We start from the raw sequence: 20,073 nt of genomic DNA on the forward strand, positions 1-20,073 counted from the left end.
AGGGGGCTCAGGAAGATGTCAATCAATCACAGTAGACACACCCACACAGTCCTGAGAAGAGGTTGAATCAAATAGTTAAATGAAAACACCTGAGTGGCTGTTCAGGGGCTGTTTATATATCACAGATATACATGTTTTACCTTTCATGATAAACTGGTTATATAGAGTTTTTTTTTTTAATCAAATATTTGAGTGTATATAATTAAATAGAATATACCGATTATTACCAACCGGGCAAAACCACCTGTGGTCCCAGAAAACTTTTCAGTGAGGTTTGGTTTATTTGATTAATTGGAAATTTGTTACATGTTTAGACTCCTAAACTACTAAAATGAACTAAAGCTCTACCTGTGTACTTCAACCATGCCAAATTTCAGCCTCCTTGGGTGATAACCGTGGGGAAATATTTTTGAACCAACAGAGTGGGCTATAGAGTGTATTTGACCAAAAAAAAGTATATAATCATATTGCTTCAACCTAATTGACCCCCTCCTTGGGCCATGTAGTGTTATGTTTCCCAGCATCAGCCGTGCTGGTTGTTTTTTGGGTCAGCAGGGGGGCAAACTTCAGGTTAATCCAGCCCAACCGTATGTTTTCATACCTCACATTTCAAGACAATATCTGCATTTAATTTACCCATTCTACCCACTACACGTACCTTGAAGGATCAATACCACATTTTTTCATGGGCACCATTTCTTTAAGAGGAAATAGGTCCACTGAGTAGTGCAATTAAAGGGAGGAATCGTAATGCCGATTCTGCATTTCTTTTTCACCTTTACTGTTTTGGGCTGAAGACAAAATGTCTAAGGAGGTAATCTCAAAAGCTCAGCAGAAAAAGTTATAAGGTAAGCGGGTATGTGAGAGTTTTTTTTTGGTCCAATTTGGATAAACATACTTGGCATAGGACATCATAGACATGTCGATTCCAGATTCCAGGTTTCTCATACTTTTCACAATGGATTTAAAACAGTATATGTGTTAACAAATACCAGATTAACTGTAAAAAGTAATATAATCTACATAATTAGCACACTTCTTCCATTTTCACGCAGTTGTATATTTTTATGTTCCCAGGAGGAGTGATGGATGTCAGACACACCGTGTGACCTCAGCATGTGTGAGTCAGCGGTCAGTCTCTCTGAGCTTTAGCGGTCACACTGGGCAGGATGATTTACCTGGCTCACACAGCTCACTGGCAGTTCTTGGGCCTGGTGGCCGGAGCCCTGGCGTGGATCCTCATCATGACCACAGTTGGCCTCAACGAGTGGCGATTGTGGTACGTGACCGATGTGTCCGTCATCACCTCGGGCGTGGCGTGGGTGGGCATCTGGAAGGCGTGTTTCTATAGTCACGCCCTTCCCAGCATAGAGAACTGTCGTAGCATCGGCATCTCGGACCACTTCGCTCCTGCAGAGATCCCTGTGGCTCAGGTGCTGATGGTGCTGGCGCTGATCTGCGGCCTGGTGGGGAACATCACCGCAGCAGTGGCCATGAGGATGGTCTACTTCGCCGTGACAGACCGTAGGAAGATAAGGCTGGTCTTTGTGCTGGCAGGGACCCTGTATGTGCTGACCTCGACATTCTGCTTGGTGCCGCTGGTGTGGAACATGAGCTCTGTGCTGAACAACAGCACCATAGACTTTCCTGCTGAGTTCCACCTCCCTGCAGCTCCTGTCAGGCAGCAAGTTGGCTCGGCCATTGGAGTGGGCCTCTCCGCCTCCATACTGATGCTTATAAGCGGGCTGCTTTTCCTCAGCTACCGCTATGCCTGGGTGGCCCTGAGCACAGAGCCCCCCAGAGACACCAGGAACCAGCTCCGTGGTCCCTGCACAGAAACGACCCTGGCACAGAAGTCTGAATCACCAAATGGAGACAAACAAGGCATAGATAACCCCACCTTTTGTTGAAGAGGTCTCATGATGGCAAAAGCTAACATTGGGAACACTTTACCAACTTACGATCTTGGATTTCCATCTTTGTTATCGTTAAGAAAGTGACTTGGACAGGGTTAGATTTCAAGATTTAAAGCACAATGCCACTATACCCCATTTATTTTTGACTTAGTCTACATGGGGAAACATCCGCCATGTTATATTAACCAGAAACACTGTGAGCTACGGACACAGCAACATCCAGGACAGTCCAGAAATCTGATGTTGTTCGCAGTTAACGAAACACTGACAATGTGACATTCAAATGGCAGCATCTCCTCCATCTCTAATAAAGAACACTCCTGATTCATCATAAGCACACAAGTCCTTGTAGAAGTATGTATGTATGTACTTATAACACATTTAATCATACTGGTTTACCTTTAGGAATATGCAGCCCTGATCTGCAGATAATCTGACTGACTCGTTTGCAAAATGTTATCTATAAATACATCTGGCAGATATGGAGCATCATTAGCATTTGTTTGGAGTCGTGTAGAAAATAGTTTTAGCTCTGTTTTGGTCCTCACCAACTCCTTCAGGAAGGTATTAGCTTAAAGTAGCTCTTTAATGCTCCACCGTGTTCACCAGCTTGCCGCTAACTTTGTCTTGTCTGTCATTTGTATCACAAAGCCAGCGTATATATGGGGGCTTCAGCAGGTATGGAGCAACATTACTGCGTATTTAATTTCATCTGCTCAATGCAAGACAATATTAAGTCATTCTCTGTTTTTTTCTTGTTTTTTATTACGAACTCCTGAAGGAATGAAGTTAGCTGAAGATCTTTAGCTGCTTAAAAGTCTCAACTATTGTTCACCAGCTTGTCGCTAACATTGCCTGTCTGCCATTTGTGCTACCATACACAGGGGAAAGGTTTTGAGGGGTTTTTGATAAAACAGTAGCAACAATGCGAGAGCCGTGAGAGTGAACCGAAACAGTAAAGTTGTGGGCCAGAAAACCAAAACAATGAGCTGAAAGACGCTCAACCGCTCTGTAGAGCTGTTGAGAACTGCAGAGTTGGTGATAATTGTTAAATTTGAACCCTTCCAAGACCATTTTTAAGACCCTTTCCAAACATTTCAAAACCTCATCGCCACTTCGAGTTCTAAGCCAGTTACATCAGCGACATACTTTAACCTACAGTTACTTTACCTCGATTGTAAGAACTGGTGTGAGTTCATCACTATGAGCGACCGTTTTCATATACGCGTAGTCATGTTATCTGTTATTAATTTTAAAAAACTGGTACTGTAATAAAAAATGTGTGTATGATATGATACCCTTTTGTCATGTTCTTAATAAAAGCTACAGATAATATTATGCTAGACTCTGTTTTCAGTCCATGTGGTTCTTGTGAAGTGAGCACAGCTACGTATATTGGATTTATGTTGCCGGAGTTCATATCTGCAGATGTTAGAATAAACTTTATCTCTCCAGTGTTATCCAGTAGTGTTGTTTGGTTAGAGCAATCTGAATGCTCCTGTAATAACTGATCAGCATGATCACCACACAGGCTGGGGGAAGTGGCATGACATGTTAAGGTGTGGGCATCTGACGGGGCCTCATGCAGGAGGGATCTTAGCGGGTCAGGTTGACCAGGGGCCCTGCTCATGTGACCTGGGTAGGAGGCTGACGAGAGCAGGCATGTGAGTACGGAGAGGGGGCCGCCTCACAGTAGTGATTGTTGCCAGCACACACACACACACACACACACACACACACACACACACACACACACACACGCACACTGTGTCCTAGTGGCCCGCTGCACCTCTCTGGAGGCGGCGAGCTGCCGAGGAACAAAAGGCCCTCTTCAGCTGAGTACAGCTCTCTGTCAAAAACACAAGTCCCAGAAGTGGCTAAAAAAGGTAGACCTGCTCCGACCACTCCTGCAAGCTAGTGAGGTGCTCTATCGTAGACTTGTTGCCAGTAATCTGTAACAGGAGAACCCCTGATTTTAATTTAATTGAGCATAACTAATATTATTGAAAAGCATTCCTCTGGATAAGAGATTTGGGAAAAGTATTGGAATGATTCTCCGTCTGTCTTCACCACCCTCCCTCCTCTCTCTTGCACACTCCCCTCCCCAGATAAGTCTGCCATAATACCCTGAGCTGGTTATGTTTTATCTAATCTGTTATGCTAAGTCATAATATACTCTATGAGCTCTAATGTATAATAGCGGAACACTGATAAGAAGGCTCTGAGAGAGGAAGGAGGGCAGAAGATCAGTGCAATTAAAAACCCTTGAGATGAGTCATAATAAAGAATGCAGCCAAAAGCCAACCATAGATTCACAAAGATGATATTTTAGATTATTAGATTATTGTGGTAAAGTTCCAAGCAAATGAGCAATCATGCCTCATATGTTCTTTTATCTTCTTTTGAGACTCCTGCACTCATCCCCAGAGATCAAGATCAGATAAGAATTAGTATAGTCGGGTCATCTGCGCCACGCATTGTCATGTAACTACAGTCATCTGATCAAGATATAGTTACTCATTACTTTTCAGATTTTACATTAAAATGAGCACATATATGATATATTTTTTTAAATCCAACACATTTTTACAGATTGAACTAGTGGTTTCCAACACAATTTTGGCTTGTGACTTCTTACAAAACCTCTCTTAAAGGGGAACTGCAGTCATTTTACACATCAGTGTCTGTTTACATCTGTTGGGAGGTACTACTATATATGTGGAAAAAGCTGCACAGAGACCTTTTTATGTCTCCTCAAGTGATATCTGTGATAACTACAAGTTTGAAAATGAAAAGAGTCTGTGGGTGTGGAGTTAGAAATACATGATTACACCAGACCTGTGTGTCACCCCCTCCTCAGCTCTGCTAGGGGCTAGCAGCTCGAGGCTATATTAGCTGCTAGTAGCATAACACACCAGAATCTCCTGCTAAAGTGTCGACAGTTAGGGTTGCAGTGTGGGTAATGTAGGCGCCAGGTTTTGAAAAGGAAGAACACATAGATCCAGGATGATATCTTTGGTTCTGCTGCATTGATTTTTATCCTTTTCCTAACCGTCCATCCTGAGTCTGACACGGTTAGAATACAATGTTTAATCAGTGGAGCACTCTTTTATGCTCATTTTCTTGGTCTTGCTTGTATTTTAGGTTTTTATTAGAACACAGAACACTGTTTTCCTCACACTGTCTGTCTGAATACACCTGTATTTACCCTCTGTATGAAACGCTCCGTTTTAACGACTGTCTCTTTAAGACCCACTCCTGAAAAAGCCCAGTCTGCACTGATTGGTCGGTGTTTCCGGGTCTTCTGCATGTGCACTCTCAGCGTCTCTGTACTTTCTTTGCAGCCGGGGAATCATTGCAATATCACCTTAGCAGCACTTTCTATCTATTTATAGTATAGTGAATAAGGGCTGTGTGCATTTCTCTGCGGATTGAGTGTTTTGATACTTGATACTCAGTATTTACATAATGTGGGACCTTTAAGGCTTTTATTATTTCAATGTATATTATGTTTACACAGTGCATCTTGATTGGGTTGATTGAGAGTGACATGGAAAACACTCACAGGGGGCATTTTTCTGTACTTCAAAAATGAGCTTTGATACTTTCAGTGCATTTTTACTTGTAATGGCGTATTTTTTCATTGGCAGATTTCCTGTTGGATAAGACAGATAAGGGGATTTGGTTATTGTATGGTAATTGTGAGGGTGTAAAAACATTATCATGAGGATTTTATCTGTTATGAGTGTATTGAGCAATTGAAGACCGATTTCACAAAACTGTAATTCCAAAGATATTGCACTGACATCATCATGTCATCTTATCAAAGATTGAACCTTTGGATCATCTACATTTCCATCTGAGCTGTCAGTGTAGAGGGGTGGCACTTGGAGCACAAAGGGTTTCAGTGACATCATCGGCCTTGTGAGAGGTTAAATAACTGGATCTCCACACCAGATAGCTGGACCAGTCCCAGCCTGGTCAGTTGCGTACATGAACTGATGAACCCTCTTGGATGAGAGGTGAAACGTCTTCCTAGACAAATAACCAAGTCCAGTTGCTTTTGACTGAAATTGCTTTGGGGATAACAATGACCTGGACACATGAGAACATTCACCGGCACAGTGTAGAGGGTCATGTTAAAGTCAGCCTCTGTGCCGTAAGCAGTTTGCTTATCAACCCCTTTGGGTAGGTTTGTTTGTTTGCAGTCGGATGCATTTAAATATAATTCTTCATAAGAAGACGACCTGCCATTTCCTTTGCCTTTCCACTGCCTGGCGCCGCAGCACTTGGAGTCTTTTGGTAATCAAGAAGAACATCTCTGCAGTTGTTTTCCCTTCCTCCCCTGCTGATAGCTGCCCTTACTCTGGGAGACACCAGGCCCTCCCCGCAGCCTGCGTGGCGTCAGGGATGGTGCCTCTAAATTCGCTCCATGCTCTCTGGCTCTGTGAGGCCTGACACAAACCCTTTTTAAATCCTCAAAAACAAAGTCTGTCATGTCTGGCCCTTAGGCAACATATGCTTCTGTGACAACGTCATTATCTCTAATTCACTTCAAGGGCTGACTACACAAAATGTACCTTAATTAGGATGTAAGAAGTTTAGAAGTCCCCCTTCTCCCATGCAATAACACATTCACGTCACTGTACCTGTGTCTATGTAAGTTATACAGACAGTTTTGGAGTGCAGAGAGCGGCGGCGCCCTCTGACCTTGGCAAATTTGTGTAATTACGTCAAAGCGGGAGCCGCGAGGGCAACCTGTTCTGCATTCTTCACAGTACACACTGCCCATTAGAGCATTCATTAAACACAGCTTAGCTCAGCAAGTGACCAGGAAATCTGATGGAATTAGTCTCAAGCTGTGTTTCCACCGCCGCACACACACCTGACGGCTGTTTTCAGTCCCCCCAGGGACCGCTTCAGACCAAAATAGGTTATAGGTTTATATGACTAATAGACGACCGGATGGGGAAAGAGCAAAAGAGCAGCCATGTTTCTACTTCTGATATAACTGAAGAAAAATAAAGCCACTCAACAAAGGCTTTTTGACTTTTTTTCATGAAGAGTGCCTCGGACCGTTGCTATGTTTCATGCAGACTCATGTCACAGCTTCTCATTTATCAACTTAAACTAAAACAATAAATCAGCATATTCAGTGTATTCCAACAGAGATATTATAATAGAAGAAATGACCTTTCTTCACATTACAAAAGACACATGTTTTCAATAGATTTTCAATATCATTCTTTATGTGAATCATCTGAACGTGCTGCACAATACAGCCCATTAGCAAACTTAACCAGACACAGAATGCTTTGTGCTTTCTCTATGTTTTAGTATCAAGAATAACTTACAATCACAGCATTTTAAAAGCTAAGGCGTCATGCTAAAACAGACTCTTCTTTGTTGGCTCTGATAAGAGAAATGTCCTGAAGCCGCCCAGAACAAGGCATATATAGAATTTTATAAAACATATCTTTAAAAAAATATTCATTTTTACTGGTCACAGCAGGTTCTTCTCAGATCTAGTGTTGGATTGTGAAGGTGAGTCATTCAAAATAGCTGAAAATTCACTGAGGCTGTGGTGGTGATTTCTACAAGGTGTCATTTTCACTGTCTTACAAAACATTTGATGAGCACTAGTGATAAAGCAACCGTTACATAGGGTGTTGTCTTTGATATGAAACCACAGATTTACATCATCATTTTAAATCAGTTTGAAGTGCAGCTCTACAGGTGATTGTGTTGTGCTGTCAGTCTATATGCAGGTAATTATTCTATGAGCGCCCCTTAAACATACTCTGAGCGCTTCCTGAAGGAAACATCTGTACTCATGACCTGGTATCTGCGCTGCAGCACCGGCTGAGGCTCCACCTGTGAACACAAGCAAGAGGTGACCAGAAGGAGTCCGGCCACTATGAGAAGAAATCCTCCGGCCCAGCCGCAGAACAGGGCATCGCCAAACTCCCATCGTGGCACCACATCAGGCACTTTATCATCAAAGAAATGTATCACGGCTAGATGGGCCATGTAGGACACTGGGATCAGACACAGCACTCCAGAGATCATCCCCAGCACCCCTCCTGTGGTGGTTAAAGTCCTCTTGGTGCGGTGGCCTCCGTGTTCGTTACAGCTGTTGACCAGGTAAAGTCCAGGTATGGCCACCAGCATTCCCAGCATGCCCACAGCAAGGGAAGCACACATGAGGATGCGGGCCAGCTTGAGGTCACTGGAGAGGCCCAGCAGACTGTCATAAGCTCTGCACTCCATACCCCCGACATCCTGGACCACACATGTCTCCCACAGGCCCAGCTCGTAGCTCTCTATCGGCAGCAAAGCAGTGGACATGGTCAGCCACTGTGGTAAGATAGTGGTGGCTAAAGCGCACAGCCATGCTCCAACATAGACAAGCATCCCCAGAAGCTCCAAAGCACAGGCGCACGTGTCCATCTCTTTCTCTCGCTCTCTCTCTCTCTCTCTCTCTCTCTCTGGCCTCCACGCTTGACAGAGCCACAAGAGTTCTTCTTCTCCGGCTGCACTTCAGATGGAGAGGCTCGTGGACGTCCAAGCTGCTCACAACACCTGATAATTAGAGGTGACCGCTCAGGCTCTGGACTCTGAGCTCTTTCACAAACAGTTCCCACTCAGAGGAGCACACATCTTCTGCCGCAGGGAGGAGAGGGGGCCCGTTTGGTCCTCCCCTTTGCGGTCCTCCTGCTCCAGCTGCTGTGCCAATGGGCAGCAGGGGCAGAGGCAGTGTCAACAGCAAGCCAAGGGGTGACATTAAATGTAGACAGGCTGTTATTTTGTGCATTTTTTGATGTAAGAGATTAACTTCCTGATGTCCATTTTTAAGCACCCTGTGCCAGTCGTGTTATTATTTACAAATGTCAAACAAAGATAATCTTCTCATCAACTGGGCTGCCTCTGATACTATAAACACTCCAGTTTTGAATCTGTGGGATTGAGATTATAACTCTTTTTTACAGCACTTAATACTCTCCTCAAAATCGTATAAACTTGTGAGTGGACCCGTTTCAATCATAAATTCTCCACAGGAAACATCTTCAAGTTAATTCATTTATTATCCATGTAATAAAATGATGCAAGGAAGATGCAATCTGCTCTATGGAGAGTGAGATGTATTAATGATGATACATGTATGTATAACGCATGATATTTTTATTTTAGAATGGATTCATAGGTTTGTGACGGCTGGTGTCACAGTCAGGCTTTTCGCTGCATGTGACTGAAACAGAAACAACAGTGCAGCTTATTGTGTGCTCTCATATGAACACTAAACAGCCTGTGGGAAATGATCGTAGGAGGCGATAGATCAAAGCTCTGATGTGAGAAAATGTTTCCCAGGCGTAAACACACACACAGATGAACACAACCGCAAGCAAACACGCCGACAAAAATGCACAGATAAAATTCCCGGCCTGCTAAACTCCTCCTCCTCTGGAAAACAAAATGCTCAGCTGACTGCACTGACGTCTTGACAGAGAGTCCACGTTTTGCTGTGTGCACACACGCACACTCTCTCACACTCACACACACACACACACACACCCACACACACACACACACACACACACACACACACACACACACACACACACACACACACACACACACACACACACATATACTGTAGGTTGGTGTCAGCACTGGTGACCGGAATTACAGGCAACACCAAACCCCAGCAGAAATAGACAACGTTTGCCCCTAGAGTCTCAGAAACACAACTTTAGAAGAGCACCTCCTTAATGACACAGATCTGGAGACTTAACTTGTCATAATAATGACTTGTTTGGCATCAAAAATTCCTCCTCACTGGAAATTCCTCTTGAATTTTGTGTCATACTGAATTTCCATCACTGCAGCAGAAATCTGAAGAAAACTATGAGTTCCACCAGTGTTGTTGCAGTTCCTGCCGGTTACAGATAGATGTCAACAAAGATCCTGGGTTACCTAGACGAGAACTGAATCTGCTCTTATTTAACATTTTCCTTATCATTATTTTGTCACCATGACGATATGGAGCACTGTGACTCTGACCCTTGACCTGTTCAGTTGGCTGCTTTTTAGTTGTTCTTAAAGACTTTTTTAATTTTTGTCCTCCCTCCACCCCATTTAACTTTTTAACTGTAGCCTATACTACTATACTTTACTATATGCTAGTTTTAAGTTTGTGACAATTTGGTTAAGCCCACATGTATTTTGCACCATGTAAGCACAATCAACACTGAAATAGTCAAAGCCTTAAAGGTCCCGTAATGTAAAAAGCGACATTTTCATGTCTTTTTTTATCATAAAGCAGGTTGATGTGCTATATAAATACGGTGTAGGCTACTCTTCAGAAACTGTGTCGTTAAACGAGCCGTCCGGACTTCTGTACAGTTGTGATGTCTACATAGAGGTAGAAAGTGCAGCCAGAGTGCTGTTACAGTCATTCCTGAACTGAAATGACAGTGCAGAGACGCTGAGAGTGCAGATGCAGAGGACCCGGAAACACTGACCAATCAGAGCAGACTGGGCCTTCAGATAGAGGGGGACTACAGGTATATTCAGACTGACAGTAAGAGAAAAGAATGTGTTTTTGAACATTAAAGCATGTAAATGTGTTCTAGTAGAAACCCAACAAACAAGTATGAGCCTAAAAATGAGCACATACTTCGCCATTAAAACTAGATTTTAACACTTTACAAGACAGGGCCTTGAGATTAAATGAATACAGGTTTGGTCCCTATCATTTCAGTTTGTGGTGCACACAGTGTTAGAAAGTAATCCGTCATTGCAATTAATTAAATTGCTGTAAAATAACTGCAACAAAAAACTTGTCATGGCAGGAAAAGATTTTAAAAAATAACAGGACCTGGAACTATCTCACCATAATGGCACGCAGACGTTTTTTTAATCAATTAGGCCTTCACCTGTGCTTTTAAAGACGCTGTGCTGATCCATGATGAAGGTAAAATTACCTATCTTGTCGCAACAGGGAAGAAATGCAGTGTATACAAAAGTGAAATGGGAAAAGGAATTCAATATTGAGTTGTCTGGTAGTGATTGGCAGTCAATATTTAAGACCCAACATACATCCACAAGCTCTAAAAAAATGGAGGGAGTTTGCCTTTTTATTACAATATAAATATAAATGATCCCCCAGTTAGAGCTGGTTAATGTGGCCGGGGAAAGGGAAGTTTGGTGTCCCCTGCTAAAGCTGCTGCCCCCGCGACCCTACCCCAGATAAGCGGATGAAGATGAGATGAGATGAGATATTGTTGGAGAAATTGTGGGCAACAGAATACCAACCATTGCCATGTATGAAAATACAGTCATTTTGGGAGGGCGTTTTAAGAGTCATGGGTGAAATGTTTACATATAATATCCCCAATGATCCTCGGTATGTATATCTAGGACTGATACCAGATGATGTCATAGGTAAAGAAGACGTATACCGGTTCAAGATCCTATTACTTGCAGCTAAGAAAGCCATTACAAGGAGTTGGCTGAGCACTGACCCACCTGGACTAGGCCACTGGCTGGACATTGTAAAAGAAATTTGATCAGTGGAACAAATGACCGACAGTCCTCGAATATAAACAGAGCTGAGTGCTGTAACATGGACAAAATGGCCCCTTTATGCGACCAAGTGCTGTTTATCTCCCCCATGTGTTTTTGTATCCCTGTATTTGTTTTTATTGATTAAAAAAAGACCTATCTTAAGGTATATGGTGTCAGTGGGGAGGCTACTAGGTGGTGTGGTAAACGCGGCCATGTGTGGCCTCTCGGAGACAGCAGGTGGCGCTGTTGCACCGCTTAAACCGCCCCGCAGTGAGTCGCTGTGTTCAGGGGGGAGTTGTCCGTGGATTTCCAGTTAAACTCGTTTAAACTAGCCCATTATCTTGTTTCTGCGGTGACCGGTTTTCCCATAATGATAATAACAGGCCTAATTCATGGCAGTTATGTGAATCCACAGGTTGTTGTTTGACAGCCGAACTATACGGTTAAGTTAAATGTGCCCGTGCTTGTGCCGTTGTGGCTGCGTCTTTTATCTGAATTATAGTTGAGGTAAAACATTAAATACATTGTATCGACCTTGTTTTCCCAGCCACAAAACACTTTACCGAAGTGTTGAGCTCTTTGAGGTGTTGAGGTTTTCCTATTGGACAGAGGAGCTCGCTCCGTCGTACGTCCGACCGTTTATGCAAATCAAGTCTACCCGAATATGGACACGGAGGAATGAAATATGGTGGAGGAGGCGAACATGGAGGACCGAGGACCGTGAGAGCGCCGCGGTGCTGTTTTCTGGGGCTGTGAGAAGAAACGTGGATGTACCTCCAGCGGGACTCTTTCAGCGCACAACCTCGGTGGAAACTTGTGTTTTTGCGTCTCCAGTGTTTGCGCCGACAAGTGCGTCGAGGTAGACTTTGTTGTAATGCAGTGAAAAGCGACTTTTTCGGGGGGATAAAAAGCAGGGCAGAGGGCTCCAGCCCTCTCACCATCCCGACGCTATGCCGTGGGTCAGCGGCGGTACACGGAGAGAGAGCTCGGAGCTGCCGCTGCCCGCGGGCTGGGAGGAAGCCCGGGATTACGATGGCAGAGTGTTTTTCATCGACCACAACACCCGGCAAACTTCATGGATTGACCCCAGAGATAGGTATGCTACAGGCCCGGGAGTACTGGGGTTACACACACTCGCACACAAAGTAGTTTTAATTCAACAGGTCCTTCACACAAAGTGGCATAAGTTAGGACACCGGAGGAGATGTCAGGAGGGAGGGGCCCACGGGGACTGAAGCCACTTTAGGTTTGTTTTCGGGGCCGGGGCGGTGAATTACCATTCCCTTTAATGTGACACAGAGCTGCGGTGGAGATTGTAGCCTCCACCGGTGGATCAGATGAGATGTGGCCCAAGTTTTGGCCTCCCCATCCCTTGAAGAGGTCCCCATGCAAACACGCCCATGGTCACCAACCGTGCAATGCTTTCCCAATATGTGTCTTACAGTGTGACAAGGCTTTGACATGAAATCAGGCGGCAGCCCAGCCTTTCCGGTTTGTTATGTTTCACTTGGGCACGAAACAGCCTATGTTCTGTATTAACCCTGTCGCTCTGGTCACCTGAGTTTTCACTAATCCCTCCCTTCTTCTTCACGGAGAAGACAAACTTGATGTCTGTCTCAAAGCTCAATCATCCAGACTCATCAGAGAGATAAGTAGATTTATGACTTCAAGTGACCTGAGACATTCCTGGTTCACACACCTAACAGTGAGCTATTGTTACCCAGCCCCCCTTTTCCTCTTCCACACAAAGACACCTCAAGTCCCGCTGAGTGTCAAGAACAGCTCTAAAGTCGTCTTGTGTTTTTCTTCATCCACAAAAATAACCCATAATGTGTGTCTTTCACTGGATTTGACAATGGAGCTGTAGTGCAGCAAGAGCGTTAGAACTCCAACTCCCAGAAATCTTTGTGAAAGTATGTGAGGAATGCTAGTTGGGCCACTGGGAAAGCTGCAGGGATGTGCTTTTGTGGGGACTGGGATTTCACCAACTCAGAAACAGGCTCAATCAGGCATTCAAAGCAGACTTTGTGAGATTACTGGAATTATAGCAAATATTTGAACTCTGCTGCATTATGAGGGAAAGGCAGAAACCCACAGTGCCAGACAAAAACAACACTCCAAGTACTGTTGAGTTTGAATGTCGGCCTCTTTCTGTGTACCATTTGAATCCAGATTTGTGGCAGCTGATGTCGACAGTGGAACTGTAGTAGCTGCGTGTAATCCAGATAAGAAAAACCTGCTTTCCTCGAAGGCCCCCTCCTCCCCGCAAATTGATTAACCATTGTTATGTGAAGCTGATAGCAGTTTCACAAAATCTTGGTCGTCAGCGTGTGAAGGGGAGATGTGGGGTTTAACATTTGCATGACTAAAGAATGTTCTCTGCATTTGTTCTGGTGCTGCTCAGTGATTTATAGGTTATCTCGACCAGAGGAATGTCTTCTGTCACCACCTGATACTGACTTTCCAATAAATCACATCATTATACAGCACTAAAGCTGACTTTCTGCTAACATGCAACAGATACAAAAAGGTGTCAGCCAGTCAGTCAGTGTGTTGCCGCTCTTAAAACATCCAGTTCTTTCCGCCAGCCATGGATAAAGGGACTGTTTGCATGCCACTTAAGCGTGATGTGGATGTCAGGAGCAGAGAGATGAATGCGGCGATGATAAGAGTGTCATACTTTTCCCTGACGAAGGCCGGTTTGACAGCTGTTCTTTTTGTAAAGTACAACTAAAATCAAAGGCTAATAGATTAAGGATTGTTGTCTGGTACCTACTACATGTTATTATAGGCCTTCATCGTCATGAGTTACAGGCTTTAACTGAGTGGGATGTGCTACACGAGATAGTGCACACGCCAAAGACGTATAAACAAAGTGATTGTGAGCAGATTGCAGAGACATGTCACATGGAATCAATGAATCAAATGGAGTCAGGTGGAGGCTGTAAGACGTAATGTCTAAAGATCCAATAGCATGCTCAGTTTAAGGTTCTTAATTGTATTTTAGGTTTCTTCTAGAACATGTTTACACGCTTTAATGTTAAAAAACACATTCTTTTCCTCATCCTGCCTGTCTGCATTCACCCTCTGTCTGAATCGCTGTTTTAGCGCCTGTCTCTTTAAGACGCCCTCTGATTAGTCAGCGGTCCAAGGTAATGTTTTCAAATATCTCTTGTCTGACCACAAGACCAAAACCCCCAAATATTCAGGTTACAATGCAATGATAGAAAATTATAACATTTTCTCAAGTTGGATCAAGCGAGTGTTTGGCTTTTCTTGGGCGCTTTCATCAGAACTGTTGCCCAAACACTTTCGGTCGACTGACAAAGGGATCAGTTGTTGCTCCATTAATCCTACTATCTTCAGTATAAAGACGATCATGTTCAACAGCTTTGGGACGCTCATATTATTGGCTGATTAGCTCAATGTTACAGACTTTAAATAAGCTATTCATATTTTTCCAAATCCGCCCACAGAGCCTTGTTTCCCTTTTTTGTCTTTTGAGTGGGAAGTGTGCATTTAATCAGGGACTGGAAGAGCACTCGGAGAGCGCAGGTCTCCACCAAGGCATGTCCTATCTCACAATGTTAATTCAGTGGGAATTTTCCCAGCAGTGAACTCATATTTCCGGTTTTTCCGACACCACACAAATGCAGCACTAACGCCCTATCTCGCAGTGTCAACTAAAGTGAAAAATAATTGGTGTTTCTGCACGGTGAGTTGGAGCTGCTCCAAAATGTATTCTTCCTTGGCCCATGCTACACCCTTCCACCAGTTTTCATGAAAATTGGACAGGTAGTTTTCCGTAATCCTGCAGATAGACAGACAAACAAACAAACAAAAAGATCCTTGGCTAAGGTAATAACCAATTGTAAAATACAGCTCATCCCCACTCAGTATTTATTGGCCCATAGTAGTTTGTGTTGGAGACTGGTGTGACAGATGTGAAATGACCGAAACATGCCGAATTTGGCAGGGATCAAACTCTCCATATTTTGGGCATAATACGATCTGTGTCTGAAGCGTAACAAAGCCCTCAGGAGCTCTTCTGGAACTGACGCTCAAGAGACAAAAGCACTGTCTAACCGTTCACGTGAACGCCTTGTGTAGCGACGCTGAGTGGAGGTACGACCAGCCTGTGATCTGGTGTGTTGTACAGCTCGCAGGTCGAGTCTTCCGATGTGTGTGAGCCTCCAGTCTGCTGACCCGGAGAGAGGCGTGTCAGTGGCGGATTATCGCCTAATCACTAAAACACAAGAGCCATTGAGCTCAAACTGAATTGTCAGTAATGATCATGATGTGCTGTAACAGAGCTGCACATCAGCCAGAGGTCAAGTGTGTTCCCGCTGGTACACCGGACGTCTGCGTGCGACAGGAGGAGCTGTTTTAGTGAGATGACGGCGTGTAGTGAAAAATTAGATGGACATGCGAATGCCTTGCACAGACACCTGGGAAACATATGGAGCATCTCTCAACACACAAGCAGAAAGTGGGAAATGGAAACCCGTGAACACTTTTCAAACCATCTCCACCATTCAGGACTCATTGAGCCCGCTCTTGTTGATGGTTATGTCTTTGAGGACGGTGGATACCTGGAGCAGCTCGGGGCAGCCCTGCCAGCTCCTGCAGATAAGCCCAGCAGTTCTGTGGGGCTTTGTTGTTACTGTGGAATGAGCGTTATGTTAGGCATGCCTACACTAATGCCCAGGGGCTCTGCTTGCTCGCGGCCCCAGACAAAGCAGCAGAACAGAGGCAGTTCCCACGTGTCTGCCTCCTCCTCTCCATCACGGGCCCTGTAGGCCTCCTTTATTAGCTCTGTTATGCAACAGCCATGGCCGGCCTGCCGCTCAGCAAAGGGAGGCCTTTATACTTGGTCACAAAGCACACCAAATTCAATTATTCTGGAAAGGGTGAGCTGTGTTTCCAGCACCGAAAGGTTATTCACATGCGCTGAACCCCGCTGTTATTTTGCTTCCCCTAGTGTTTTCATTATGATGGCTCTTTTTTGTCTTTTGGTGGGGGGAGGTTGCGAACATGCCATTGCTTGATCTGGTGTCATTTGGCCCTATGTGTTTTCCATGTTCTTTTTCATGAGCACACAATATGTTCGTGTTCAGCTTCCACCCCGCTCCTTGTTCTAGAAGTTCAAACCTCTTCCCTCCAGCAGTTAGTGTTACGCTGTTGCTCCCTTTCATGTCCAGCTATCCCGAAAGATCAACTATATTTTTTGGATGATTTATAGCGGCAAAAGCATTTATTAATTGCCTCGATATGGCCATGCATCAATTCCCTTCTGAAGCAGCTACACTCAGCAGTCAGAGCTGTAGGTTGCTTGTGTTTCGTGTGTATATTGTGAAGAATGCTACCTAAACAGGACATGCCAGGCTCAGTGGACCAACCTCGAGCCACCATTGTTTTTTTTCCCCTTCCACACATCTGCACAATTCTTATTCAAGAAGAAAGAAACATGTAGTTGACAGCTGCAGCATTTAGTGTGTACGTTCCTTTGCTTAACCTCCTGTCATAGCTTTTTAAAAATCCAAAACAATGGATGTAATTCAGCATGTGCTTGTCGTTTAGTGTGCTCACAAGTTGCACGTTGACTATTTGGATAACACTTTAACACCCTCTTCATAAGCAGTATATAAACTTTTAATTAACACACTGTAATGTTTTAACACAGTAGTAAAGTATCTGTCAACTCTTACAACCTCTCTATGAAGTCTAATTTGATTACAACCGTGTACGTCATTCATTATCTGTTAATACACCAGCATTCAGTTATCAGTTACATTAGCTAGAGGCGTTACTATATTCCCTTCCTGATACCGATTCTGATTGGAGTTGCAAATCACCCAGCACGGAGTACCTATGGTATATATATAGATGGACTTGCATCATTTATAGGGGCTTTTTAGTCTCAAAGCACTCTACACTACATGCCACATTCACCCATTCACACGGCAGAATATATATACATATATGAATGTGTGTGTGTATATATTTGTTAGAAGCTATATACTACTAACACTGTATGGGTTTGATAGGATTGAAGCCACAATATAGTAAAATAAAAAGCCATTTTAAATTTGCATACTACAATAACGGTTTAAAACAGTAGAGCAACAGCAGAAATTGGCAAAACTAGTGCCACACCTCAAACTGAAGATGACTCTGTTTACCTTCTATGGTGAAGAAAAATAATTTCCCGCTAAATTACATGCTGTCGGATCAATGCTTAGATCTGCATACTCGTTAATACCTAATGCATTATTTTAGGCAGTGTCCGAGGCATTTCTGTTAGTGGTATCAGAAATGCTCTAAGAGGACGTGTTACAGTTGTTGAGAAATGCATTAAAAAGCCATCTATATCATAGTGCGTTTACATTGTGAGTTTGTACAGAGACATTTTTGCTTATTCACTTCCTTGCCCAGAGTTAGATGAGAAAGTCGCTATCTCTCATCTTTTATAAAAATGAAGCCACAGCCAGCAGCTGGTTAGATTAGTTTAGCAACAAGGATTGGAAACTGGCTCGTCTGGCTCTGTCCAAAGGAAACAAAATCCATCTACCAGCACCTCCAAAGCTCACTAATGAACAAGTTTCATCTCATTTGTTTAATCCGAATAAAAATCAAAGTGTAAAAACAGCATTTTGGGGTTTTAACTTCCTAAAGCTGGTTGCCCTGGTAATCTAACAGTGACAACAAGATTGTAGCCTGGATGTAGCTTCAAATGTACTCTACAGAAAAGAGAGTGGTATCAAATCTTCTCATCTAATATACAACAAGAGAGAGAAAAAGTGTATCTTTAAGATAAAGCGTAACTGCTGTTTATGAGGTATTTTAGTCAAGTGCTAGATTTGAACACTTTGAACCCTAACGCATCCCATGAAGCAATCTGTGAGAAGGCTTCCTCATAAAGAGAAGTCACCCATTACTTTGAAGAGCCTCACTGAACTGAGAGCAATTGGATGCCTTTATATTAAAATGATTATGGTCAGGATGCTACACTGGTAAGATATGACAAGCCCTTCCCATGTGTCCAGACGCCGTCTAAATGTGTACGGAGACAGAGATGTGGGTCTACTTATAGGAGACCTATTTCCATAGGATTCAACACATAATGGGAGAAGCGGGTGTCTGTCCGTCTGTCAGCTGCTTCAAGCCTTGCTCTGAAATGCTGTACCAGGCCCTCAGAGAGGCTGGACATAAATTACATTCTTCCCAAAGTTGTTTTCACATTTCTTTTTTAACACCCAAAGGAATTTGTAGACCAACAACACTTGTGGCCTTTTTTTTTCTCCCTCGGAGACTGTGTCTATCACCTCCTCCGGAGAAGAGCTAACAGTTTGAGAATGAAAGCAGTTGGTATCCGTGCTGCATATTGGAGTTAAAATGGGAACATGCAGAATTCTCTGTTATCGCCCAGCGCCCGTCTACGACACGGCCTGTGTCATCACATTTGTTGTTTTTCTGGTCACGTGCGGTGCTTGTCATCCAGGGGTCAAGCCTCACTTCTTATTTGTAGACTAAAGCAGCTGGCTCTCTTGGACTATAAAAGACTTTCAGTTGTTGGATACGTTTGTCTGTTTTATCGCACCAGTGTTTATTTATACAGTGAACAGTGAATCACACAATTAAACGTCGGTGTCAAAAATTCATTCCATGTGCACTTCTACACTGAGGAGGCTGCACTGGGCCGTGGCGACAACTTGTCTAAATTAACACATTTGGTGGAGTGATCAAGTGCATGTTTTTTAAATTTAAAATGAACAGAGTAAACCGTATGACAGACCGCGGCGGCAGGAGTGCCTTTGAATTTTGTTAGCTTCTTTAAAAACATGTGGTCAAGCTGAAGGAAGCCAACTCCAGTCCAAAATGTCAAAAGCGGCCCTCTTCTTCCATAATTAAATAGAAGAGGGAATATTGTGTGTTAATGTGTGGCAGAGTCCACTGTTTGGCTCATCTTATTTGCACATTGTTGTAGCCGAGAAACAAAGGCAGAGGAGCTGGTGGTGATGACCTGAGCAGACGAGGTCCAGTGGCCCAGACTCCAGTTTCACATGCCTTTCCCAAGCAGCATCCCGTCGCCAGGCAAAGGCTGGTCGCTGCAGATAGAAATATCCTCTAGGATGGCACAGATTATTCTAGAATTAGCAAATGTCTTTGACAACTAAATATATTTTGCTGGGAAGTTGTGAGACGCGAGCAGCATTTCATCCCTCCACAGCTGAACATGCTTGTCATTCTGTCAGTGTCTCGCTTTTCTATTTCAGAAATCTGTCTCATTTTCTGTTTCCTCTAAGATTGAAAGAGGATCCTGGGGAATGTGTAACATTTTAGAACAAAGATTATTAATAATCGAGTTATTTTTCTGCTGGCAGAGCAGCTTGTACCTAACCACGCCAGTATTTGGTCATAAGCATGTATTTATTTCGATTTATACACTTTTATATTACCACTGACCATTTTCAGTATTGGCTGTGGGGCGTTTGTCACAGTTTCCTTAGAAATGACCTTCATGTGGTGTGAAGTAACAATTCCTTTAGATGCACATCACAGTTAACATAATCTCCAGGGGTTATTTTAA

At 43.6% G+C, this 20,073-nt stretch overlaps 3 protein-coding genes across 3 annotated transcripts in view; 2 read left to right on the top strand and 1 right to left on the bottom strand.

Annotated features, from left to right (window-relative positions):
* Nucleotides 1–1,169: 1,169 nt before the first annotated feature.
* Nucleotides 1,170–1,910, top strand: cldn34a (claudin 34a; the record flags this gene model as incomplete). The annotated part of the gene is made up of 1 exon (XM_083911476.1): nt 1,170–1,910. The coding sequence occupies one exon, from the start codon at nt 1,170–1,172 to the stop codon at nt 1,908–1,910; it is 741 nt and encodes a 246-aa protein (XP_083767602.1).
* Nucleotides 1,911–7,706: 5,796 nt separating this feature from the next.
* cldn33b (claudin 33b) lies at nt 7,707–8,366 on the bottom strand (the record flags this gene model as incomplete). Its single annotated transcript, XM_083911516.1, has 1 exon — nt 7,707–8,366. One exon carries the CDS (start codon nt 8,364–8,366, stop codon nt 7,707–7,709), a length of 660 nt encoding a protein of 219 aa, XP_083767642.1.
* A 3,801-nt stretch (nt 8,367–12,167) lies between these two features.
* Nucleotides 12,168–20,073, top strand: part of wwc3 (WWC family member 3) — a 32,712-nt gene continuing 24,806 nt past the window's right edge. Inside the window, exon 1 of the mRNA XM_083911426.1 lies at nt 12,168–12,579. Coding sequence (XP_083767552.1) covers nt 12,434–12,579 — 146 coding nt within the window. The 5' untranslated portion in view covers nt 12,168–12,433. The remainder of the gene's footprint in view (nt 12,580–20,073) is intronic.

This window comes from Echiichthys vipera (genome assembly GCF_963691815.1).
Source record: "Echiichthys vipera genome assembly, chromosome: 3".
Taxonomy (NCBI): domain Eukaryota; kingdom Metazoa; phylum Chordata; class Actinopteri; order Perciformes; family Trachinidae; genus Echiichthys; species Echiichthys vipera.